The sequence below is a fragment of the Salvelinus fontinalis genome, chromosome 24 (genome assembly GCF_029448725.1).
Source record: "Salvelinus fontinalis isolate EN_2023a chromosome 24, ASM2944872v1, whole genome shotgun sequence".
Lineage (NCBI taxonomy): Eukaryota > Metazoa > Chordata > Actinopteri > Salmoniformes > Salmonidae > Salvelinus > Salvelinus fontinalis.
Window position 1 is genome coordinate 41,069,423 of NC_074688.1, and position 25,794 is coordinate 41,095,216.

The window sequence follows — 25,794 nt, forward strand, 5'->3', positions numbered from 1 at the left end:
TACATCGAAAGTTGTAATTACAAAGTATGATAAGAATAAGGCATATAATAACAATAATTGGCTTTTGCAACTTGACCAGCTGCAAAATGACCAGTGACAATCTGAGCTACTGGGTGAAGACTACGAATCGCTTTAGTAGAGCCAATGTCTGCAATAAATTCAACTCACTGGATTACCACAACCTAACCTGTACAACCTGTATTCGGCGCACGTGACAAATAAACTTTGATTTGATTTGAAATGAAAATCAATCAATCAGGAACATTACAAAAACCCTGGGCACGCCCGAGTCAACAGTTTGGTTCATCATTAACAAGACAAAAACCCTGGGCACGTCCAAGTCAACAGTTTGGTTCATCATTAACAAGAAAAATACAACCGGTGAACTCAATTATGTCAAAAGAGCCGGTAGACTGAGGAAGACCACTGTAGTGGATGACCAGAGAATCCTCTCTATGGTGAAGAAAACCCCCCTGACAACAGCCCAACAGATCAGAAACACTCTCCTGGATGCAGGTGTAGATGTGTCAAAGTCTACCATACGTAGAAGACTACACCAGCAGGACTACAGAGGGTACGCTACAAGATGCAAACCACTGATAAGCCTGAATAACAGAAAGGCGAGATTACAGTTTGCTTAAAAGCACCTCAAAGAGCCCCAAAAAGTTCTGGAAAAAAGTATTGTGGACAGATGAGACAAATATTAACATGTACCAGAGTGATGGGAAGAGGAAAGTGTGGTGGAAAAAAAGACATGCCCATGATCCAAAGCATACCACCTCATCTGTGAAACATGGTGGAGGGGGTGTTATGGCTTGGGCCTGTATGGCTGCCAGTGGAACAGGCTCACTTGTCTGCATCGATGATGTGACTGCTGACAGAAGTAGAACAATGAATTCTGAAGTCTACATAAATATTTTATCTGCTCAGATAAAACCAAATGCCTCCAAACTCATTGGACGGCACTTCATCATGCAACAAGGCAATGACCCTAAACATACTGCTAGAGCAACGAAGGGGTTTTTGATGGCCAAAAAGTGGAAAATCCTTCACTGGCCGAGTCAATCACCGGATCTGAATCCAATTGAACATGCATTTTACATGCTGAAGAGGAGACTGAAGGCAATAAGTCCCCGAAACAAGCAGGAACTGAAGATGGCTGCAGTACAGGCCTGGCAGAGCATCACCAGGGAAGATACCCAGCGTCTGGTGATGTCGATGCATGCAAAGTCATTGCATACAAAGGATATGCGACCAAATATTAACAATGATTACTTTCCAAGGAATTATGGTGCTCACTGTATGTAGTTCAAATTGTCAATATGAACATTTTATTTTGTACAGTTATCAAAGACAAAATTAACATAAGAAATACAAGAGAAGAGCTAAATCAACTAGCTAGCTAGTTATCTTTCCTCATTTTGGCTGACTCTCTAAAGGGTCTATCAGAGTATCAAATGTGTACACATACGCACAGCAGTGTTCTAGGATATTGGACCGTTGGCATTCATACTTTTAGAATTCTCAGCGCATCTCGAGCAATTTCTCCAACTGTCAACACATTCAAATGAATCGAGGACGCGTACCCGGGAGACGCGTTGTTTAAGAAATGTGGGGAGGTGCGCCCCCCGCAGATGGTGATCTCACAGTCGCATACCTATGTCACAATGGGACACTGGATTATCGCGTCTCAGCATCTGTGAACTATGATTTATATTATCAAAAGTTCATTTCACAGACTCATCTAATCGCAAAGAATACTCTAAAATGGAAATATTATAATTACCAACTGAAAAACAAATTGTATACAGTTTCTTACCTTAATATTGTTGCCATTATCTTAATGACAAAGCTGTCAAATGTGTGAGAAACCTTTCAGGTCCAGTGGTGGCGATTACTATGGCAATTCAAGATGGCGCTACCCGTACCTCTAATAAACATTGTTCAATATCAAAATCCTTAAATGCACATGTTTAGTATTAGTGGATGGAATGCATCTCTTTGCTTAGCTTTACTTGCTAAGGTGTTTCCTTTTCCCTTTTAAGACAAAAACTAAAGTATGGAGGTTGGTGAGGGTGGATGGGTTGGTGTATACTGCGACTGTCTAGCAAACAAAAGGTTGAGTGTTCGAATCTCATCATCTCACCTACTTAGCATGTTAGCTAACCCTTCCCATAACCCTAACCTTAACCCTTTAACCTTAACCCTTACCCTTAACCCCTAGCTTAGCTAACGTTAGCCACCTAGATAACATTAGCGATAGCAACCTAGCCCCCTAACTAACGTTAGCTACAACAACTTGGAATTCGTAACATATACATTTTGCTAATTCGTGACATATTGTACGAATTGCAATTCGTAACACATTGAAGAATGGCAATTCGTAACTTATCATACGAAATGGATGATGGACATCCACAAATGTATACATTCCATATGAAACGTAACATTTCATACTAATTGAAGTGTCCTGGATTTACGTTTACCATGTTACATCTTCCCCTGAGTCCAGGTTGCAGCCGGCAGATATAGAATAAAAGGACTTCATGACTGGGTCGCGTCTCCGGCAACCTAACCGATAGAACGACCAGCCGGGTTGGGTAGCAACCCTAGATTTGTGTTGGGACTATATATCGTAGAAGGATGAAAATAATGTCAGTCATTATTTGAATTTGTTGGTAACCAGTTGTTCGGAGGATATATTTGCACGGTTTGCCGGCCCTCGACGAACAACATCCAATATTCTCCAAACACCAGCTACAAGGGTATGTGTGTGTGTGTGTGTGTGTGTGTGTGTGTGTGTGTGTGTGTGTGTGTGTGTGTGTGTGTGTGTGTGTGTGTGTGTGTGTGTGTGTGTGTGTGTGTGTGTGTGTGTGTGTGTGTGTGTGTGTGTGTGTGTGTGTGTGTGTGTGTGAGAGAACATCTGACTGAAGCATGGTCTGTGTCTTCCAGAGCTCAGAGCAGAAAGACAGAAGAGCTGGTGAACCAACAGACACACTCCCAGGGGGAGCAGAGAGACACACTTCTCAGGTAGGTAACATCTGATTCAAAGCCCAGAGAGGAACAGAGGAGTAGAGGGGATGAAAGAGGAGGAGAGGAGAGGAGAGGAGAGGGGAGGGGAGGGGAGGGGAGGGGAGGGGAGGGGAGGGGAGGAGAGGACACCCCTGTTTGAGACACCTCTGTTAAGTCCCCTCATGGTTTTAGTTTTGAACCGGCGTTCAGGGACTGTTTGGGGAATGTCCGCTTTCCCCTCCCGTCCTCCTATTTCTCCCCTCCTCCTCCTCCTCCCCTCCCCTCCTGCTCCTCCTCCACCCCTCTTCATATTCCTCCCCTCCCCTGCTCAAATTCCTCCCCTCCTCCAACCATCCCCTCCTCATATTCCTCCCCTCCTCCTCCTCCTCCCCTCCTCTCCTGCTCCTTCTCCACCCCTCTTCATATTCCTCCCCTCCCCTCCTCATATTCCTCCCCTCCCCTCCTCATATTCCTCCCCTCCTCATATTCCTCCCCTCCTCCTCCCGTCCCCTCTTCATATTCCTCCCGTCCTCCTCCCCTCCTCATATTCCCTGTAGAGGCAGCCACAGACTGTGAGAGATATGATCATGATATTAGTGTAGGTTTATAGGACTAATATTATGAAGATATACTGTAAGCCAAGGGAATGTGCCATTGACACAGCTGTAAGTCTGATGTGAGTCTCTCCTCCTCTCATCTCCACCAACCCCTCCCCTTTGTTGTGTGTTGCCCAGAGAGATATCAGAAAGATATTAACTGACTGACTGAGTCTCGTGTCAACCTCAGAGGCAGATGGAAGCACTTCTGAGCTGGCTGAGTGTCTGATGCTGCTCCACTTTTCCACACACACACACACACACACAAACACACACACACACACACACACACACACACACGCACACACACACACACACGCGCACACACACACACACACACACACACACACACACACACACACACACACACACACACACACACACACACACACACACACACACACAAACACACACACACACACACACACACACACACACACACACACACCGACAGAAACACCCAATATCCTCCTCCACACAGCAGCAGGGTTCTTAGAGAGACCATCTGGTCCTGGGCTGTTCTCTCATACAGTAAATATATCTCAGGGTTGGTTGTAAATGTTTCCCAGAGCTGCCGCTGGCATCCTGGTGTGTTCAATTACAACGTAATGTTGGTGTCCCTCCCTCAAGTCTGTCCCTGAGGTATTCCAGATATGTTCCTGCCTCAGCAGTACAACAACACATGATCTCACTGCTCTGTGTGATCAGGTTATGGCTGTGGGCTTTTTAATGGATGGATTCAGAAGAATGTTATTTTGTCTGCTGTCCATTTGCCAGCCTGTAGCGTCAAAGGCTTTGAACACAGCTTTACTCTACTTCTAGGTAGAATCGTCATTATAATCAGTATGGAGAATTAAGTAAAAGCACAAGTCCAAATCTCTATCTCCATCCATGGCTAATTTAGAAAAGGGCCATTTTTAGCTAGCTAGCCACCGGAGGACAACAACACGACTAGATGCAACAATTCAAGTTTTTCTGTCAATTATGTATTTCTCTTGATGCGATGTGGTAGGATAAAAGCCAAAGAAAAACTGTCTTCCCTTGACACTTTCTGTTGGTGCGCCAGGACCATTCACAGTTCAGCTCACTCAGTTTAGCTCAATGCTGATTGGCTGTTATTTTATACTTTTTTTTAATCAAGGGAGGCCAAATGCTCGCTGGCTTCCTTTGCATTCAATGCTGCGGGCGGAAACAATGTCATACTCTTTCTTTCCAGACAGCATCAGAAAGATGGCATAGAGAAAGAGGTTACCTGTTTCGCCCGCTCGGATGCTTTCTCCCGTGAGATTCAATGAGCCTCTTGCAAATTGAAGGAAAATTCTGAAACACAGAGACGAAAGATAAATAATTGTATCTTTTTTTTTCTTTTTTTTCTTGGGAAAGCCTGGCTGTCATTGGTATCCATGAATACACGCCATTGAGTCCCAGATGTATTGATGAGATATGCAGGCGATGCTGCAATGGTAGTGATAAGACTACTTCCCTGTGGAACTCCCCTCTGGTTCCTTCTGGCCCTACATAGGACTCCCGTGTTGCTCTGTCTCAGTGTGTTGCTCTGTCTCAGTGTGTTGTCCTGTCTCAGTGTGTTGCTCTGTCTCAGTGTGTTGCTCTGTCTCAGTGTGTTGCTCTGTCTTAGTGTGTTGTCCTGTCTTAGTGTGTTGTCCTGTCTCAGTGTGTTGCTCTGTCTCAGTGTGTTGCTCTGTCTCAGTGTGTTGCTCTGTCTCAGTGTGTTGTCCTGTCTCAGTGTGTTGCTCTGTCTCAGTGTGTTGCTCTGTCTCAGTGTGTTGCTCTGTCTCAGTGTGTTGTCCTGGCTCAGTGTGTTGTCCTGTCTCAGTGTGTTGCTCTGTCTCAGTGTGTTGCTCTGTCTCAGTGTGTTGCTCTGTCTCAGTGTTTTGTCCTGTCTCAGTGTGTTGCTCTGTCTCAGTGTGTTGCTCTGTCTCAGTGTGTTGTCCTGTCTCAGTGTGTTGTCCTGTCTCAGTGTGTTGCTCTGTCTCCGTGTGTTGCTCTGTCTCAGTGTGTTGCTCTGTCTCAGTGTGTTGTCCTGTCTCAGTGTGTTGTCCTGTCTCAGTGTGTTGCTCTGTCTCAGTGTGTTGTCCTGTCTCAGTGTGTTGCTCTGTCTCAGTGTGTTGTCCTGTCTCAGTGTGTTGCTCTGTCTCAGTGTGTTGCCCTGTCTCAGTGTGCTGTCCTGTCTCAGTGTGCTGTCCTGTCTCAGTGTGCTGTCCTGTCTCAGTGTGTTGTCCTGTCTCAGTGTGTTGTCCTGTCTCAGTGTGTTGTCCTGTCTCAGTGTGTTGTCCTGTCTCAGTGTGTTGTCCTGTCTCAGTGTGTTGCCCTGTCTCAGTGTGTTGTCCTGTCTCAGTGTGTTGCTCTGTCTCAGTGTGTTGTCCTGTCTCAGTGTGTTGCTCTGTCTCAGTGTGTTGCTCTGTCTCAGTGTGTTGTCCTGTCTCAGTGTGTTTTCCTGTCTCAGTGTGTTGTCCTGTCTCAGTGTGTTGTCCTGTCTCAGTGTGTTGTCCTGTCTCAGTGTGTTGCTCTGTCTCAGTGTGTTGCTCTGTCTCAGTGTGTTGCTCTGTCTCAGTGTGTTGCTCTGTCTCAGTGTGTTGCTCTGTCTCAGTGTGTTGTCCTGTCTCAGTGTGTTGCTCTGTATCAGTGTGTTGTCCTGTCTCAGTGTGTTTCTCTGTCTCGGTGTGTTGCTCTGTCTCAGTGTGTTGCTCTGTCTCAGTGTGTTGTCCTGTCTCAGTGTGTTGTCCTGTCTCAGTGTGTTGCTCTGTCTCAGTGTGTTGCTCTGTCTCGGTGTGTTGCTCTGTCTCAGTGTGTTGTCCTGTCTCAGTGTGTTGCTCTGTCTCAGTGTGTTGTCCTGTCTCAGTGTGTTGCTCTGTCTCAGTGTGTTGCTCTGTCTCAGTGTGTTGCCCTGTCTCAGTGTGTTGCTCTGTCTCAGTGTGTTGTCCTGTCTCAGTGTGTTGTCCTGTCTCAGTGTGTTGTTCTGTCTCAGTGTGTTGCTCTGTCTCAGTGTGTTGCTCTGTCTCAGTGTGTTGTCCTGTCTCAGGGTGTTGCTCTGTCTCAGTGTGTTGCTCTGTCTCAGTGTGTTGCTCTGTCTCAGTGTGTTGCTCTGTCTCAGTGTGTTGTCCTGTCTCAGTGTGTTGCTCTGTCTCAGTGTGTTGCTCTGTCTCAGTGTGTTGTCCTGTCTCAGTGTGTTGTCCTGTGTCAAGTGTGTTGCTCTGTTTCAGTGTGTTGCTCTGTTTCAGTGTGTTGTCCTGTCTCAGTGTGTTGTCCTGTCTCAGTGTGTTGCTCTGTCTCAGTGTGTTGTCCTGTCTCAGTGTGTTGTCCTGTCTCAGTGTGTTGCTCTGTCTCAGTGTGTTGTCCTGTCTCAGTGTGTTGTCCTGTCTCAGTGTGTTGTCCTGTCTCAGTGTGTTGTCCTGTCTTAGTGTGTTGCTCTGTCTCAGTGTGTTGTCCTGTTTCAGTGTGTTGCTCTGTCTCAGTGTGTTGCTCTGTCTCAGTGTGTTGTCCTGTCTCAGTGTGTTGTCCTGTCTCAGTGTGTTGCTCTGTCTCAGTGTGTTGCTCTGTCTCAGTGTGTTGCTCTGTCTCAGTGTGTTGTCCTGTCTCAGTGTGTTGCTCTGTCTCAGTGTGTTGCTCTGTCTCAGTGTGTTGTCCTGTCTCAGTGTGTTGTCCTGTCTCAGTGTGTTGCTCTGTCTCAGTGTGTTGCTCTGTCTCAGTGTGTTGCTCTGTCTCAGTGTGTTGCTCTGTCTCAGTGTGTTGTCCTGTCTCAGTGTGTTGTCCTGTCTCAGTGTGTTGTCCTGTCTCAGTGTGTTGTCCTGTCTCAGTGTGTTGCTCTGTCTCAGTGTGTTGCTCTGTCTCAGTGTGTTGCTCTGTCTCAGTGTGTTGCCCTGTCTCCGTGTGTTGCTCTGTCTCAGTGTTTTGCTCTGTCTCAGTGTGTTGCTCTGTCTCAGTATGTTATCCTGTCTCAGTGGTTTGTCCTGTCTCAGTGTGTTGTCCTGTCTCAGTGTGTTGTCCTGTCTCAGTGTGTTGCTCTGTCTCAGTGTGTTGTCCTGTCTCAGTGTGTTGCTCTGTCTCAGTGTGTTGCCCTGTCTCAGTGTGCTGTCCTGTCTCAGTGTGCTGTCCTGTCTCAGTGTGTTGTCCTGTCTCAGTGTGTTGTCCTGTCTCAGTGGGTTGTCCTGTCTCAGTGTGTTGTCCTGTCTCAGTGTGTTGTCCTGTCTCAGTGTGTTGCTCTGTCTCAGTGTGTTGCTCTGTCTCTGTGTGTTGCTCTGTCTCAGTGTGTTGCTCTGTCTCAGTGTATTGTTCTGTCTCAGTGTGTTCTCCTGTCTCAGTGTGTTGTCCTGTCTCAGTGTGTTGCTCTGTCTCAGTGTGTTGCTCTGTCTCAGTGTGTTGTCCTGTCTCAGTGTGTTGCTCTGTCTCAGTGTGTTGCTCTGTCTCAGTGTGTTGTCCTGTCTCAGTGTGTTTTCCTGTCTCAGTGTGTTGTCCTGTCTCAGTGTGTTGTCCTGTCTCAGTGTGTTGTCCTGTCTCAGTGTGTTGTCCTATCTCAGTGTGTTGCTCTGTCTCAGTGTGTTGTCCTGTCTCAGTGTGTTGTCCTGTCTCAGTGTGTTGCTCTGTCTCAGTGTGTTGTCCTGTCTCAGTGTGTTGCCCTGTCTCAGTGTGTTGCTCTGTCTCAGTGTGTTGCTCTGTCTCAGTGTGTTGTCCTGTCTCAGTGTGTTGCTCTGTCTCAGTGTGTTGCTCTGTCTCAGTGTGTTGCTCTGTCTCAGTGTGTTGTCCTGTCTTAGTGTGTTGTCCTGTCTCAGTGTGTTGCTCTGTCTCAGTGTGTTGCTCTGTCTCAGTGTGTTGCTCTGTCTCGGTGTGTTGCTCTGTCTCAGTGTGTTGTCCTGTCTCAGTGTGTTGCTCTGTCTCAGTGTGTTGTCCTGTCTCAGTGTGTTGCTCTGTCTCAGTGTGTTGCTCTGTCTCAGTGTGTTGTCCTGTCTCAGTGTGTTGCTCTGTCTCAGTGTGTTGTCCTGTCTCAGTGTTTTGTCCTGTCTCAGTGTGTTGTTCTGTCTCAGTGTGTTGCTCTGTCTCAGTGTGTTGCTCTGTCTCAGTGTGTTGCTCTGTCTCAGTGTGTTGCTCTGTCTCAGTGTGTTGTCCTGTCTCAGTGTGTTGCTCTGTCTCAGTGTGTTGCTCTGTCTCAGTGTGTTGTCCTGTCTCAGTGTGTTGTCCTGTGTCAAGTGTGTTGCTCTGTTTCAGTGTGTTGCTCTGTTTCAGTGTGTTGTCCTGTCTCAGTGTGTTGCTCTGTCTCAGTGTGTTGCTCTGTCTCAGTGTGTTGTCCTGTCTCAGTGTGTTGTCCTGTGTCAAGTGTGTTGCTCTGTTTCAGTGTGTTGCTCTGTTTCAGTGTGTTGTCCTGTCTCAGTGTGTTGTCCTGTCTCAGTGTGTTGCTCTGTCTCAGTGTGTTGTCCTGTCTCAGTGTGTTGTCCTGTCTCAGTGTGTTGCTCTGTCTCAGTGTGTTGTCCTGTCTCAGTGTGTTGTCCTGTCTCAGTGTGTTGCTCTGTCTCAGTGTGTTGCTCTGTCTCAGTGTGTTGTCCTGTCTCAGTGTGTTGTCCTGTCTCAGTGTGTTGCTCTGTCTCAGTGTGTTGCTCTGTCTCAGTGTGTTGTCCTGTCTCAGTGTGTTGTCCTGTGTCAAGTGTGTTGCTCTGTTTCAGTGTGTTGCTCTGTCTCAGTGTGTTGCTCTGTCTCAGTGTGTTGTCCTGTCTCAGTGTGTTGTCCTGTCTCAGTGTGTTGCTCTGTCTCAGTGTGTTGCTCTGTCTCAGTGTGTTGTCCTGTCTCAGTGTGTTGTCCTGTCTCAGTGTGTTGCTCTGTCTCAGTGTGTTGTCCTGTCTCAGTGTTTTGCTCTGTCTCAGTGTGTTGCTCTGTCTCAGTGTGTTGCTCTGTCTTAGTGTGTTGTCCTGTCTCAGTGTGTTGCTCTGTCTCAGTGTGTTGTCCTTTCTCAGTGTGTTGTCCTGTGTCAAGTGTGTTGCTCTGTTTCAGTGTGTTGCTCTGTTTCAGTGTGTTGTCCTGTCTCAGTGTGTTGTCCTGTCTCAGTGTGTTGCTCTGTCTCAGTGTGTTGCTCTGTCTCAGTGTGTTGTCCTGTCTCAGTGTGTTTTCCTGTCTCAGTGTGTTGTCCTGTCTCAGTGTGTTGTCCTGTCTCAGTGTGTTGTCCTGTCTCAGTGTGTTGTCCTATCTCAGTGTGTTGCTCTGTCTCAGTGTGTTGTCCTGTCTCAGTGTGTTGTCCTGTCTCAGTGTGTTGCTCTTTCTCAGTGTGTTGTCCTGTCTCAGTGTGTTGTCCTGTCTCAGTGTGTTGCTCTGTCTCAGTGTGTTGCTCTGTCTCAGTGTGTTGCTCTGTCTCAGTGTGTTGTCCTGTCTCAGTGTGTTGCTCTGTCTCAGTGTGTTGCTCTGTCTCAGTGTGTTGCTCTGTCTTAGTGTGTTGTCCTGTCTTAGTGTGTTGTCCTGTCTCAGTGTGTTGCTCTGTCTCAGTGTGTTGCTCTGTCTCAGTGTGTTGCTCTGTCTCGGTGTGTTGCTCTGTCTCAGTGTGTTGCTCTGTCTCAGTATGTTATCCTGTCTCAGTGGTTTGTCCTGTCTCAGTGTGTTGTCCTGTCTCAGTGTGTTGTCCTGTCTCAGTGTGTTGCTCTGTCTCAGTGTGTTGTCCTGTCTCAGTGTGTTGCTCTGTCTCAGTGTGTTGCCCTGTCTCAGTGTGCTGTCCTGTCTCAGTGTGCTGTCCTGTCTCAGTGTGTTGTCCTGTCTCAGTGTGTTGTCCTGTCTCAGTGGGTTGTCCTGTCTCAGTGTGTTGTCCTGTCTCAGTGTGTTGTCCTGTCTCAGTGTGTTGCTCTGTCTCAGTGTGTTGCTCTGTCTCTGTGTGTTGCTCTGTCTCAGTGTGTTGCTCTGTCTCAGTGTATTGTTCTGTCTCAGTGTGTTCTCCTGTCTCAGTGTGTTGTCCTGTCTCAGTGTGTTGCTCTGTCTCAGTGTGTTGCTCTGTCTCAGTGTGTTGTCCTGTCTCAGTGTGTTGCTCTGTCTCAGTGTGTTGCTCTGTCTCAGTGTGTTGTCCTGTCTCAGTGTGTTTTCCTGTCTCAGTGTGTTGTCCTGTCTCAGTGTGTTGTCCTGTCTCAGTGTGTTGTCCTGTCTCAGTGTGTTGTCCTATCTCAGTGTGTTGCTCTGTCTCAGTGTGTTGTCCTGTCTCAGTGTGTTGTCCTGTCTCAGTGTGTTGCTCTGTCTCAGTGTGTTGTCCTGTCTCAGTGTGTTGCCCTGTCTCAGTGTGTTGCTCTGTCTCAGTGTGTTGCTCTGTCTCAGTGTGTTGTCCTGTCTCAGTGTGTTGCTCTGTCTCAGTGTGTTGCTCTGTCTCAGTGTGTTGCTCTGTCTCAGTGTGTTGTCCTGTCTTAGTGTGTTGTCCTGTCTCAGTGTGTTGCTCTGTCTCAGTGTGTTGCTCTGTCTCAGTGTGTTGCTCTGTCTCGGTGTGTTGCTCTGTCTCAGTGTGTTGTCCTGTCTCAGTGTGTTGCTCTGTCTCAGTGTGTTGTCCTGTCTCAGTGTGTTGCTCTGTCTCAGTGTGTTGCTCTGTCTCAGTGTGTTGTCCTGTCTCAGTGTGTTGCTCTGTCTCAGTGTGTTGTCCTGTCTCAGTGTTTTGTCCTGTCTCAGTGTGTTGTTCTGTCTCAGTGTGTTGCTCTGTCTCAGTGTGTTGCTCTGTCTCAGTGTGTTGCTCTGTCTCAGTGTGTTGCTCTGTCTCAGTGTGTTGTCCTGTCTCAGTGTGTTGCTCTGTCTCAGTGTGTTGCTCTGTCTCAGTGTGTTGTCCTGTCTCAGTGTGTTGTCCTGTGTCAAGTGTGTTGCTCTGTTTCAGTGTGTTGCTCTGTTTCAGTGTGTTGTCCTGTCTCAGTGTGTTGCTCTGTCTCAGTGTGTTGCTCTGTCTCAGTGTGTTGTCCTGTCTCAGTGTGTTGTCCTGTGTCAAGTGTGTTGCTCTGTTTCAGTGTGTTGCTCTGTTTCAGTGTGTTGTCCTGTCTCAGTGTGTTGTCCTGTCTCAGTGTGTTGCTCTGTCTCAGTGTGTTGTCCTGTCTCAGTGTGTTGTCCTGTCTCAGTGTGTTGCTCTGTCTCAGTGTGTTGTCCTGTCTCAGTGTGTTGTCCTGTCTCAGTGTGTTGCTCTGTCTCAGTGTGTTGCTCTGTCTCAGTGTGTTGTCCTGTCTCAGTGTGTTGTCCTGTCTCAGTGTGTTGCTCTGTCTCAGTGTGTTGCTCTGTCTCAGTGTGTTGTCCTGTCTCAGTGTGTTGTCCTGTGTCAAGTGTGTTGCTCTGTTTCAGTGTGTTGCTCTGTCTCAGTGTGTTGCTCTGTCTCAGTGTGTTGTCCTGTCTCAGTGTGTTGTCCTGTCTCAGTGTGTTGCTCTGTCTCAGTGTGTTGCTCTGTCTCAGTGTGTTGTCCTGTCTCAGTGTGTTGTCCTGTCTCAGTGTGTTGCTCTGTCTCAGTGTGTTGTCCTGTCTCAGTGTTTTGCTCTGTCTCAGTGTGTTGCTCTGTCTCAGTGTGTTGCTCTGTCTTATTGTGTTGTCCTGTCTCAGTGTGTTGCTCTGTCTCAGTGTGTTGTCCTTTCTCAGTGTGTTGTCCTGTGTCAAGTGTGTTGCTCTGTTTCAGTGTGTTGCTCTGTTTCAGTGTGTTGTCCTGTCTCAGTGTGTTGCTCTGTCTCAGTGTGTTGTCCTGTCTCAGTGTGTTGTCCTGTCTCAGTGTGTTGCTCTTTCTCAGTGTGTTGTCCTGTCTCAGTGTGTTGTCCTGTCTCAGTGTGTTGCTCTGTCTCAGTGTGTTGCTCTGTCTCAGTGTGTTGTCCTGTCTCAGTGTGTTGCTCTGTCTCAGTGTGTTGCTCTGTCTCAGTGTGTTGTCCTGTCTCAGTGTGTTTTCCTGTCTCAGTGTGTTGTCCTGTCTCAGTGTGTTGTCCTGTCTCAGTGTGTTGTCCTGTCTCAGTGTGTTGTCCTATCTCAGTGTGTTGCTCTGTCTCAGTGTGTTGTCCTGTCTCAGTGTGTTGTCCTGTCTCAGTGTGTTGCTCTGTCTCAGTGTGTTGTCCTGTCTCAGTGTGTTGCCCTGTCTCAGTGTGTTGCTCTGTCTCAGTGTGTTGCTCTGTCTCAGTGTGTTGTCCTGTCTCAGTGTGTTGCTCTGTCTCAGTGTGTTGCTCTGTCTCAGTGTGTTGCTCTGTCTCAGTGTGTTGTCCTGTCTTAGTGTGTTGCTCTGTCTCAGTGTGTTGCTCTGTCTCAGTGTGTTGCTCTGTCTCAGTGTGTTGCTCTGTCTCGGTGTGTTGCTCTGTCTCAGTGTGTTGTCCTGTCTCAGTGTGTTGCTCTGTCTCAGTGTGTTGTCCTGTCTCAGTGTGTTGCTCTGTCTCAGTGTGTTGCTCTGTCTCAGTGTGTTGTCCTGTCTCAGTGTGTTGCTCTGTCTCAGTGTGTTGTCCTGTCTCAGTGTTTTGTCCTGTCTCAGTGTGTTGTTCTGTCTCAGTGTGTTGCTCTGTCTCAGTGTGTTGCTCTGTCTCAGTGTGTTGCTCTGTCTCAGTGTGTTGCTCTGTCTCAGTGTGTTGTCCTGTCTCAGTGTGTTGCTCTGTCTCAGTGTGTTGCTCTGTCTCAGTGTGTTGTCCTGTCTCAGTGTGTTGTCCTGTGTCAAGTGTGTTGCTCTGTTTCAGTGTGTTGCTCTGTTTCAGTGTGTTGTCCTGTCTCAGTGTGTTGCTCTGTCTCAGTGTGTTGCTCTGTCTCAGTGTGTTGTCCTGTCTCAGTGTGTTGTCCTGTGTCAAGTGTGTTGCTCTGTTTCAGTGTGTTGCTCTGTTTCAGTGTGTTGTCCTGTCTCAGTGTGTTGTCCTGTCTCAGTGTGTTGCTCTGTCTCAGTGTGTTGTCCTGTCTCAGTGTGTTGTCCTGTCTCAGTGTGTTGCTCTGTCTCAGTGTGTTGTCCTGTCTCAGTGTGTTGTCCTGTCTCAGTGTGTTGCTCTGTCTCAGTGTGTTGCTCTGTCTCAGTGTGTTGTCCTGTCTCAGTGTGTTGTCCTGTCTCAGTGTGTTGCTCTGTCTCAGTGTGTTGCTCTGTCTCAGTGTGTTGTCCTGTCTCAGTGTGTTGTCCTGTGTCAAGTGTGTTGCTCTGTTTCAGTGTGTTGCTCTGTCTCAGTGTGTTGCTCTGTCTCAGTGTGTTGTCCTGTCTCAGTGTGTTGTCCTGTCTCAGTGTGTTGCTCTGTCTCAGTGTGTTGCTCTGTCTCAGTGTGTTGTCCTGTCTCAGTGTGTTGTCCTGTCTCAGTGTGTTGCTCTGTCTCAGTGTGTTGTCCTGTCTCAGTGTTTTGCTCTGTCTCAGTGTGTTGCTCTGTCTCAGTGTGTTGCTCTGTCTTAGTGTGTTGTCCTGTCTCAGTGTGTTGCTCTGTCTCAGTGTGTTGTCCTTTCTCAGTGTGTTGTCCTGTGTCAAGTGTGTTGCTCTGTTTCAGTGTGTTGCTCTGTTTCAGTGTGTTGTCCTGTCTCAGTGTGTTGTCCTGTCTCAGTGTGTTGCTCTGTCTCAGTGTGTTGCTCTGTCTCAGTGTGTTGTCCTGTCTCAGTGTGTTTTCCTGTCTCAGTGTGTTGTCCTGTCTCAGTGTGTTGTCCTGTCTCAGTGTGTTGTCCTGTCTCAGTGTGTTGTCCTATCTCAGTGTGTTGCTCTGTCTCAGTGTGTTGTCCTGTCTCAGTGTGTTGTCCTGTCTCAGTGTGTTGCTCTTTCTCAGTGTGTTGTCCTGTCTCAGTGTGTTGTCCTGTCTCAGTGTGTTGCTCTGTCTCAGTGTGTTGCTCTGTCTCAGTGTGTTGCTCTGTCTCAGTGTGTTGTCCTGTCTCAGTGTGTTGCTCTGTCTCAGTGTGTTGCTCTGTCTCAGTGTGTTGCTCTGTCTTAGTGTGTTGTCCTGTCTTAGTGTGTTGTCCTGTCTCAGTGTGTTGCTCTGTCTCAGTGTGTTGCTCTGTCTCAGTGTGTTGCTCTGTCTCGGTGTGTTGCTCTGTCTCAGTGTGTTGCTCTGTCTCAGTATGTTATCCTGTCTCAGTGGTTTGTCCTGTCTCAGTGTGTTGTCCTGTCTCAGTGTGTTGTCCTGTCTCAGTGTGTTGCTCTGTCTCAGTGTGTTGTCCTGTCTCAGTGTGTTGCTCTGTCTCAGTGTGTTGCCCTGTCTCAGTGTGCTGTCCTGTCTCAGTGTGCTGTCCTGTCTCAGTGTGTTGTCCTGTCTCAGTGTGTTGTCCTGTCTCAGTGGGTTGTCCTGTCTCAGTGTGTTGTCCTGTCTCAGTGTGTTGTCCTGTCTCAGTGTGTTGCTCTGTCTCAGTGTGTTGCTCTGTCTCTGTGTGTTGCTCTGTCTCAGTGTGTTGCTCTGTCTCAGTGTATTGTTCTGTCTCAGTGTGTTCTCCTGTCTCAGTGTGTTGTCCTGTCTCAGTGTGTTGCTCTGTCTCAGTGTGTTGCTCTGTCTCAGTGTGTTGTCCTGTCTCAGTGTGTTGCTCTGTCTCAGTGTGTTGCTCTGTCTCAGTGTGTTGTCCTGTCTCAGTGTGTTTTCCTGTCTCAGTGTGTTGTCCTGTCTCAGTGTGTTGTCCTGTCTCAGTGTGTTGTCCTGTCTCAGTGTGTTGTCCTATCTCAGTGTGTTGCTCTGTCTCAGTGTGTTGTCCTGTCTCAGTGTGTTGTCCTGTCTCAGTGTGTTGCTCTGTCTCAGTGTGTTGTCCTGTCTCAGTGTGTTGCCCTGTCTCAGTGTGTTGCTCTGTCTCAGTGTGTTGCTCTGTCTCAGTGTGTTGTCCTGTCTCAGTGTGTTGCTCTGTCTCAGTGTGTTGCTCTGTCTCAGTGTGTTGCTCTGTCTCAGTGTGTTGTCCTGTCTTAGTGTGTTGTCCTGTCTCAGTGTGTTGCTCTGTCTCAGTGTGTTGCTCTGTCTCAGTGTGTTGCTCTGTCTCGGTGTGTTGCTCTGTCTCAGTGTGTTGTCCTGTCTCAGTGTGTTGCTCTGTCTCAGTGTGTTGTCCTGTCTCAGTGTGTTGCTCTGTCTCAGTGTGTTGCTCTGTCTCAGTGTGTTGTCCTGTCTCAGTGTGTTGCTCTGTCTCAGTGTGTTGTCCTGTCTCAGTGTTTTGTCCTGTCTCAGTGTGTTGTTCTGTCTCAGTGTGTTGCTCTGTCTCAGTGTGTTGCTCTGTCTCAGTGTGTTGCTCTGTCTCAGTGTGTTGCTCTGTCTCAGTGTGTTGTCCTGTCTCAGTGTGTTGCTCTGTCTCAGTGTGTTGCTCTGTCTCAGTGTGTTGTCCTGTCTCAGTGTGTTGTCCTGTGTCAAGTGTGTTGCTCTGTTTCAGTGTGTTGCTCTGTTTCAGTGTGTTGTCCTGTCTCAGTGTGTTGCTCTGTCTCAGTGTGTTGCTCTGTCTCAGTGTGTTGTCCTGTCTCAGTGTGTTGTCCTGTGTCAAGTGTGTTGCTCTGTTTCAGTGTGTTGCTCTGTTTCAGTGTGTTGTCCTGTCTCAGTGTGTTGTCCTGTCTCAGTGTGTTGCTCTGTCTCAGTGTGTTGTCCTGTCTCAGTGTGTTGTCCTGTCTCAGTGTGTTGCTCTGTCTCAGTGTGTTGTCCTGTCTCAGTGTGTTGTCCTGTCTCAGTGTGTTGCTCTGTCTCAGTGTGTTGCTCTGTCTCAGTGTGTTGTCCTGTCTCAGTGTGTTGTCCTGTCTCAGTGTGTTGCTCTGTCTCAGTGTGTTGCTCTGTCTCAGTGTGTTGTCCTGTCTCAGTGTGTTGTCCTGTGTCAAGTGTGTTGCTCTGTTTCAGTGTGTTGCTCTGTCTCAGTGTGTTGCTCTGTCTCAGTGTGTTGTCCTGTCTCAGTGTGTTGTCCTGTCTCAGTGTGTTGCTCTGTCTCAGTGTGTTGCTCTGTCTCAGTGTGTTGTCCTGTCTCAGTGTGTTGTCCTGTCTCAGTGTGTTGCTCTGTCTCAGTGTGTTGCTCTGTCTCAGTGTTTTGCTCTGTCTCAGTGTGTTGCTCTGTCTCAGTGTGTTGCTCTGTCTTATTGTGTTGTCCTGTCTCAGTGTGTTGCTCTGTCTCAGTGTGTTGTCCTTTCTCAGTGTGTTGTCCTGTGTCAAGTGTGTTGCTCTGTTTCAGTGTGTTGCTCTGTTTCAGTGTGTTGTCCTGTCTCAGTGTGTTGTCCTGTCTCAGTGTGTTGCTCTGTCTCAGTGTGTTGCTCTGTCTCAGTGTGTTGTCCTGTCTCAGTGTGTTTTCCTGTCTCAGTGTGTTGTCCTGTCTCAGTGTGTTGTCCTGTCTCAGTGTGTTGTCCTGTCTCAGTGTGTTGTCCTATCTCAGTGTGTTGCTCTGTCTCAGTGTGTTGTCCTGTCTCAGTGTGTTGTCCTGTCTCAGTGTGTTGCTCTTTCTCAGTGTGTTGTCCTGTCTCAGTGTGTTGTCCTGTCTCAGTGTGTTGCTCTGTCTCAGTGTGTTGCTCTGTCTCAGTGTGTTGCTCTGTCTCAGTGTGTTGTCCTGTCTCAGTGTGTTGCTCTGTCTCAGTGTGTTGCTCTGTCTCAGTGTGTTGCTCTGTCTTAGTGTGTTGTCCTGTCTTAGTGTGTTGTCCTGTCTCAGTGTGTTGCTCTGTCTCAGTGTGTTGCTCTGTCTCAGTGTGTTGCTCTGTCTCGGTGTGTTGCTCTGTCTCAGTGTGTTGCTCTGTCTCAGTGTGTTGTCCTGTCTCAGTGTGTTGCTCTGTCTCAGTGTGTTGCTCTGTCTCAGTGTGTTGTCCTGTCTCAGTGTGTTGCTCTGTCTCAGTGTGTTGTCCTGTCTCAGTGTTTTGTCCTGTCTCAGTGTGTTGTTCTGTCTCAGTGTGTTGCTCTGTCTCAGTGTGTTGCTCTGTCTCAGTGTGTTGCTCTGTCTCAGTGTGTTGCTCTGTCTCAGTGTGTTGCTCTGTCTCAGTGTGTTGTCCTGTCTCAGTGTGTTGCTCTGTCTCAGTGTGTTGCTCTGTCTCAGTGTGTTGTCCTGTCTCAGTGTGTTGTCCTGTGTCAAGTGTGTTGCTCTGTTTCAGTGTGTTGCTCTGTTTCAGTGTGTTGTCCTGTCTCAGTGTGTTGCTCTGTCTCAGTGTGTTGCTCTGTCTCAGTGTGTTGTCCTGTCTCAGTGTGTTGTCCTGTGTCAAGTGTGTTGCTCTGTTTCAGTGTGTTGCTCTGTTTCAGTGTGTTGTCCTGTCTCAGTGTGTTGTCCTGTCTCAGTGTGTTGCTCTGTCTCAGTGTGTTGTCCTGTCTCAGTGTGTTGTCCTGTCTCAGTGTGTTGCTCTGTCTCAGTGTGTTGTCCTGTCTCAGTGTGTTGTCCTGTCTCAGTGTGTTGCTCTGTCTCAGTGTGTTGCTCTGTCTCAGTGTGTTGTCCTGTCTCAGTGTGTTGTCCTGTCTCAGTGTGTTGCTCTGTCTCAGTGTGTTGCTCTGTCTCAGTGTGTTGTCCTGTCTCAGTGTGTTGTCCTGTGTCAAGTGTGTTGCTCTGTTTCAGTGTGTTGCTCTGTCTCAGTGTGTTGCTCTGTCTCAGTGTGTTGTCCTGTCTCAGTGTGTTGTCCTGTCTCAGTGTGTTGCTCTGTCTCAGTGTGTTGCTCTGTCTCAGTGTGTTGTCCTGTCTCAGTGTGTTGTCCTGTCTCAGTGTGTTGCTCTGTCTCAGTGTGTTGTCCTGTCTCAGTGTTTTGCTCTGTCTCAGTGTGTTGCTCTGTCTCAGTGTGTTGCTCTGTCTTAGTGTGTTGTCCTGTCTCAGTGTGTTGCTCTGTCTCAGTGTGTTGTCCTGTCTCAGTGTGTTGTCCTGTGTCAAGTGTGTTGCTCTGTTTCAGTGTGTTGCTCTGTTTCAGTGTGTTGTCCTGTCTCAGTGTGTTGTCCTGTCTCAGTGTGTTGCTCTGTCTCAGTGTGTTGCTCTGTCTCAGTGTGTTGCTCTGTCTCAGTGTGTTGCTCTGTCTCAGTGTGTTGTCCTGTCTCAGTTTGTTGCTCTGTCTCAGTGTGTTGTCCTGTCTCAGTATGTTGTCCTGTCTCAGTGTGTTGTCCTGTCTCAGTGTGTTGCTCTGTCTCAGTGTGTTGCTCTGTCTCAGTGTGTTGCTCTGTCTCAGTGTGTTGCTCTGTCTCAGTGTGTTGTTCTGTCTCAGTGTGTTGTCCTGTCTCAGTGTGTTGTCCTGTCTCAGTGTGTTGCTCTGTCTCAGTGTGTTGCTCTGTCTCAGTGTGTTGCTCTGTCTCAGTGTGTTGTCCTGTCTCCGTGTGTTGCTCTGTCTCCGTGTGTTGCTCTGTCTCAGTGTTTTGCTCTGTCTCAGTGTGTTGCTCTGTCTCAGTGTGTTGATCTGTCTCAGTGTGTTGTCCTGTCTCAGTGGTTTGTCCTGTCTCAGTGTGTTGTCCTGTCTCAGTGTGTTGTCCTGTCTCAGTGTGTTGCTCTGTCTCAGTGTGTTGCTCTGTCTCAGTGTGTTGCTCTGTCTCAGTGTGTTGTCCTGTCTCAGTGTGTTGCTCTGTCTCAGTGTGTTGCTCTGTCTCAGTGTGTTGCTCTGTCTCAGTGTGTTGTCCTGTCTCAGCGTGTTGCTCTGTCTCAGTGTGTTGTCCTGTCTCAGTGTGTTGCTCTGTCTCAGTGTGTTGTCCTGTCTCAGTGTGTTGTCCTGTCTCAGTGTGGTGTCCTGTCTCAGTGTGTTGCTCTGTATCAGTGTGTTGTCCTGTCTCAGTGTGTTGCTCTGTCTCGGTGTGTTGCTCTGTCTCAGTGTGTTGTCCTGTCTCAGTGTGTTGCTCTGTCTCAGTGTGTTGTCCTGTCTCAGTGTGTTGTCCTGTCTCAGTGTGTTGTCCTGTCTCAGTGTGTTGTCCTGTCTCAGTGTGTTGTCCTGTCTCAGTGTGTTGCTCTGTCTCAGTGTGTTGCTCTGTCTCAGTGTGTTGCTCTGTCTCAGTGTGTTGCTCTGTCTCAGTGTGTTGCTCTGTCTCAGTGTGTTGCTCTGTCTCAGTGTGTTGTCCTGTCTCAGTGTGTTGTCCTGTCTCAGTGTGTTGCTCTGTCTCAGTGCGTTGTCCTGTCTCAGTGTGTTGTCCTGTCTCAGTGTGTTGTCCTGTCTCAGTGTGTTGCTCTGTCTCAGTGTGTTGCTCTGTCTCAGTGTTTTGCTCTGTCTCAGTGTGTTGTCCTGTCTCAGTGTGTTGCTCTGTCTCAGTGTGTTGTCCTGTCTCAGTGTGTTGCTCTGTCTCAGTGTGTTGTCCTGTCTCAGTGTGTTGCTCTGTCTCAGTGTTTTGCTCTGTCTCAGTGTGTTGTCCTGTCTCAGTGTGTTGCTCTGTCTCAGTGTGTTGTCCTGTCTCAGTGTGTTGCTCTGTCTCAGTGTGTTGTCCTGTCTCAGTGTGTTGCTCTGTCTCAGTGTGTTTGTCCTGATTTGCAATAGCGCTCTCTCGACTGGGTAATATTATCCGGGAGAAACCAGGGATCCAACAAAAATATAAATGCAACATGCAACAATTTCTACGATTTTACAGTCACATGACTGGGAATACAGATATGCATCTGTTGGTCACAGATACCTTAAAAACGAAGTAGGGGCGTGTATCAGAAAACCAGTCAGATTCTGGTGGGACCACAATTTCCCTCATGCAGCACGACACATCTCCTTCACATAGAGTTGATCTGGCTGTTTGTTGGTTGTGGCCTGTGGAATGTTGTCCCACTCCTCTTCAATGGCTGTGCGAAGTTGCTGGATATTAGCGGAAACTGGAACACGCTGTCGTAAACGTCATGGAAGAAGTGGGACATTTTCAGCTTCCAGGAATTGTGTACAGCTCCTTACCATACAGGGGCCGTGAGTTATCATGCTGAAACATGAGGGAAGGGTGGTGGATGAATGGCACGACAATGGGCCTCAGGATCTCGTCACTGTATCTCTGTGCATTCAAATTGCCATCGATAAAATGCAATTGTGTTCGTTGCCCGTAGCTTATGCCTGCCCATACCATAACCCCACCATGAGGCACTCACAAACCCCTCATCCACACGACGCCATACCATACACACCGTCTGTCATCTGTCTGGTACAGTTGAAACCAGGATTCATCCGTGAAGAGAACACTTCTCCAATGTGCCAGTGGCCATCAAAAGGTGAGCATTTGCCCATTGAAGTTGGTTACGACTCCGAATTGCAGTTGGTCAAGACCCTGGTGAGGACAACGAGCACGCAGATGAGCTTCCCTGAGACAGATTCTGACAGTTTGTGTAGAAATTCTTTGGTTGTGCAAACCCACAGTTTCATCAGCTGTCCGGAGGTTGGTCTCAGATGATGCCGCAGGTGAAGAAGCCGGAGGTGGAGGTCCTGGGCTGGCGTGGTTATAAGTGATCTGCATTTGTGAGACAGGTTGGACGTATTGCCAACTTCTCTAAAGCGACATTGGAGGCGGCTTATGATAGATAAATTAACATTCAATTCTCTGGCAATAACTCTGGTGGACATTCCTGCAGTCAGCATGCCAATTGCACACTCGCTCAAAACTTGAGACATCTGTGGCCTTGTGTTGTGTGACAAAACTGCACATTTTAGAGTGGCCTTTTATTGTCCCCAGGATAAGGTGCACCTGTGTAATTATCATGCTGTTTAATCAGCTTCTTGATATGCCACACCTGTCAGGTGGATGGATTATCTTGGCAAAGGAGAAATGCTCACTAACAGGGATTTAAAAAACAAACATTTTAGAGAAATAAGCTTTCTGTGCATATGGAACATTTCTGGGATCTTTTATTTCAGTTCATGAAACATGGGACCAACACTTTACATGTTGTGTTTATATTTTTCTTCACTGGATGTTATGCAAAATTTTATTTTCTATTTTATTACGCTGAGTATTCAAATTACTTTATTATTCTCCTGTTGTTGCAATGTGGAGAGATGAACCTGTAGCATTTCATTGTACGTGTACACCGTGCATCCTGTGCATATGACAAATAAACTTGTCAAATTTGATTTGATTTGATTCATGGGGATGTCTGTCTGACATGGTGTCATATGTACTTATCTAGGGAAAACAGGTGTCCCATCACCTGTCCGGTCTGTTATGTTCCTCCCCCCGGGGCTGAGAGGGGAGAGAGGAAGGGGGAAATCACTTCCCCATCCATAAAGGTAGATAGGAACTCCCTGAGCAGGTAATCTCTATGACAGGGTGTAAATGAGATGGGAACTCCCTGAACAGGTAGTCTCTATGACAGGGTGTAGATGAGAGACTCCCTGAAAAGGTCATCTCTATGACAGGGTGTAAATGAGATGGGAACTCCATGAGCAGGTAGTCTCTATGACAAGGTGTAAATGAGATGGGAACTCCCTGAACAGGTAGTCTCTATGACAGGGTGTAAATGAGATGGGAACTCCCTGAACAGGTAGTCTCTATGACAGGGTGTAAATGAGATGGGAACTCCCTGAGCAGGTAATCTCTATGACAGGGTGTAAATGAGATGGGAACTCCCTGAGCAGGTAATCTCTATGACAAGGTGTAAATGAGATGGGAACTCCCTGAACAGGTAATCTTTATGACAGGGTGTAAATGAGATGGGAACTCCCTGAACAGGTAATCTTTATGACAGGGTGTAAATGAGATGGGAACTCCCTGAACAGGTAGTCTCTATGACAGGGTGTAGATGAGATGGGAACTCCCTGAACAGGTAGTCTCTATGACAGGGTGTAAATGAGATGGGAACTCCTGGAACAGGTAGTCTCTATGACAGGGTGTAAATGAGATGGGAACTCCCCGAGCAGGTAGTCTCTATGACAGGGTGTAGATGAGAGACTCCCTGAGCAGGTAGTCTCTATGACAGGGTGTAAATGAGATGGGAACTCCCTGAACAGGCGGTCTCTATGACAGGGTGTAAATGAGATGGGAACTCACTGAACAGGTAGTCTCTATGACAGGGTGTAAATGAGATGGGAACTCACTGAACAGGCGGTCTCTATGACAGGGTGTAAATGAGATGGGAACTCACTGAACAGGTAGTCTCTATGACAGGGTGTAAATGAGATGGGAACTCCCTGAACAGGTAATCTCTATGACAGGGTGTAGATGAGAGACTCCCTGAGCAGGTAGTCTCTATGACAGGGTGTAGATGAGAGACTCCCTGAACAGGTAGTCTCTATGACAGGGTGTAGATGAGAGACCCCCTGAGCAGGTAGTCTCTATGACAGGGTGTAGATGAGAGACTCCCTGAACAGGTAGTCTCTATGACAGGGTGTAGATGAGAGACTCCCTGAGCAGGTAGTCTCTATGACAGGGTGTAGATGAGAGACTCCCTGAACAGGTAGTCTCTATGACAGGGTGTAGATGAGAGACTCCCTGAACAGGTAGTCTCTATGACAGGGTGTAGATGAGAGACTCCCTGAACAGGTAGTCTCTATGACAGGGTGTAGATGAGAGACTCCCTGAACAGGTAGTCTCTATGACAGGGTGTAAATGAGATGGGAACTCACTGAACAGGTAGTCTCTATGACAGAGACTCTATGACAGTCTCTATGACAGGGTGTAGATGAGAGACTCCCTGAACAGGTAGTCTCTATGACAGGGTGTAGATGAGAGACTCCCTGAGCAGGTAGTCTCTATGACAGGGTGTAGATGAGAGACTCCCATAACAGGTAGTCTCTATGACAGGGTGTAGATGTGATGGGAACTGCCTTAGCAGGTATTGTCCTTTACAGGGTGTGTGTGAGTGTGGCTCAACTTATTACATCCTCTTCCTCAGCCACGCCCCAGGAACAGGAAGTGGCTCTGAGACAGTGACTCTTTCCAGGAAGTCCTTGTTTTAGTGAGGTGATGAATGGTCTGTAACACTTGACAGAAACACTACACTGATGGTGTGTGAAGGGAACACTTGTCTCTTATGTAATGTGAGACGCTTCTGACCTCTTATCAGCACGTGCTGCGTACCGTGCTATCAGGGTAGAAACACGTACCTGCCCAACAGAGGCCACTGTAGGAGATGCGCTATGCCACTGTCACCGTGCCTCACCTCCCTGTGCACGGCAGCCCTATGGGTATTGGAATCTCCTGAACACAAAACAGATAGCTTTTATACACAAGTGGCAGCCCCACCCTTGATTACCAATTGCCACCACCTGAGACTGGCAGAGGCTGTGTTCACAACAATAACTGGTCCATCCAGTTACATTCGGCCTGTATGTTTTCTGCTTCTTACATACTATGTCTCCCCCTCCTCCTCTTCTTCCTCCTCCCCTCCTCCTCCTCGCCGCTCCTCTTCTTCCTCCTCTCCTCCTCCTCCTTCACCTCCTCCTCCCCCTCCTCCTCTTCTTCCTCCTCTCCTCCTTCACCCCCTCCCCCTCTTCCACCTCCCCCTCTTCCACAGGCTGTCCCAAGAGCTCAGGGAGAAGGAGGAAGGCTGGTTGTCATGCCAATGCAGGTGTGACTCTCTACAATCACAGCTGTTGGCATGTCAACAGAGAGAGGAGGAGGCAACCCGGAAGTACTCTGTGGCTGAGCAAGAAGTGGACGCTCTGAGGAGAAAACTAGAACACGCCCAACAGAAGAGCAAAGACCTGAGGAGAGACAGGTGTGTGTGTGTGTGTGTGTGTGTGTGTGTGTGTGTGTGTGTGTGTGTGTGTGTGTGTGTGTGTGTGTGTGTGTGTGTGTGTGTGTGTGTGTGTGTGTGTGTGTGTGTGTGTGTGTGTGTGTGTGTGTGTGTGTGTGTGTGATCTCACCTGTATACGTACCTAGGGTCCTGTTTCACCTGGTATCGTTGCAAGTCCATTTCCACCTGTCATTGGTCACCTGTTTGTGTGTAAACTGTCCTGTACACATCTCATATTCCCACCTATTTAATGTCTAGCAGGTCTACTCAGCTCTGTGTATATGTAGTTGTGCCTCAGTTAGTGCTCTGCTGGGCTCAATCCCACATTGTGGGTAATTCATATTTTCAGTTTTCCTATTAAAAGGAACATTCCATCAGAATCCAAGTCACACACTGTGAGCTGAACTGAGCTGAGATGTCCCCTGGGTTATAGAACTGACCACACACCAGTCCTGGCCTCACCACACACCAGTCCTGGCTTCAACACACACCAGTCCTAGCCTCAACACACACCAGTCCTGGCCTCAACACACACCAGTCCTGGCCTCACCACACACCAGTCCTGGCTTCAACACACACCAGTCCTGGCCTCAACACACACCAGTCCTGGCCTCAACACACACCAGTCCTGGCCTCAACACACACCAGCCCTGGCCTCAACACACACCAGTCCTGGCCTCAACACACACCAGTCCTGGCCTCAACACACACCAGTCCTGGCTTCAACACACACCAGTCCTGGCCTCAACACACACCAGTCCTGGCTTCAACACACACCAGTCCTGGCCTCAACACACACCAGTCCTGGCTTCAACACACACCAGTCCTGGCCTCAACACACACCATTCCTGGCCTCAACACACACTAGTCCTGGCCTCAACACACACCAGTCCTGGCCTCAACACACACCAGTCCTGGCCTCAACACACACCAGTCCTGGCCTCAACACACACCAGTCCTGGCCTCAACACACACTATCAGGCCACATGTCACCCCTTGGTTTGGAAACTGTGTGAGTGTGCATGCATATTGTTTGTGTTGGATTTTGGGCCAAGGTGTTCCACTGAAGCTAAACCCATAAAACCCAAGGTTATTTTATTTAACTAGGCAAGTCAGTTAAGAACAAATTCTTATTTACAATGACGGCCTACCAGGGAACAGTGGGTTAACTACCCTGTTGAGCGGCAGAACGACAGATTTTTACCTTCTCAGCTCGGGGATTCAATCCCGCAACCTTTCGGTTACTGGCCCAACGCTCGAACCACTAGGCTACCTGCCATCCCGTTCTACTGAAACTAAACCTCTCAAACCCAAGGTGTTCTGCTGAAACTAAACCTCTAAAACGCAAGATGTTCTACTGAAACTAAACCTCTAAAACCCAAGATGTTCTACTGAAACTACACCCCTAAAACCCAAGATGTTCTACTGAAACTAAACCTCTAAAACCCAAGATGTTCTACTGAAACTACACTCCTAAAACCCAAGATGTTCTGCTGAAACTAAACCTCTAAAACACAAGATGTTCTACTGACACTAAACCCCTAAAACCAAATGTCCTGAGCTGTATGCAGTGGCTGGACATATTACACTACTGGGACATGGGCCCATTCTGTTATGCAAGGACAGAAACCACCTTGGCTGGGGGACTCTGTCCAAATCCAAGCCCTCCTATCCCCCTCCTTGAGAACCTTCTCCATATCGACTCGTAGTGAAAGGATCAGATGGTTGTAAATAATATGGTGAAAACTTCACTTAGCTT

At 48.1% G+C, this 25,794-nt stretch overlaps 1 protein-coding gene across 1 annotated transcript in view; it reads left to right on the forward strand.

Moving 5' to 3' along the window:
* The window catches only part of LOC129822442 (trichohyalin-like), a 216,881-nt gene that overhangs the window by 128,710 nt on the left and 62,377 nt on the right, over window positions 1-25,794 (forward strand). Inside the window, exons 7-8 of the mRNA XM_055880726.1 lie at window positions 2,953-3,030; window positions 23,814-24,017. Coding sequence (XP_055736701.1) covers window positions 2,953-3,030; window positions 23,814-24,017 — 282 coding nt within the window. The remainder of the gene's footprint in view (window positions 1-2,952; window positions 3,031-23,813; window positions 24,018-25,794) is intronic.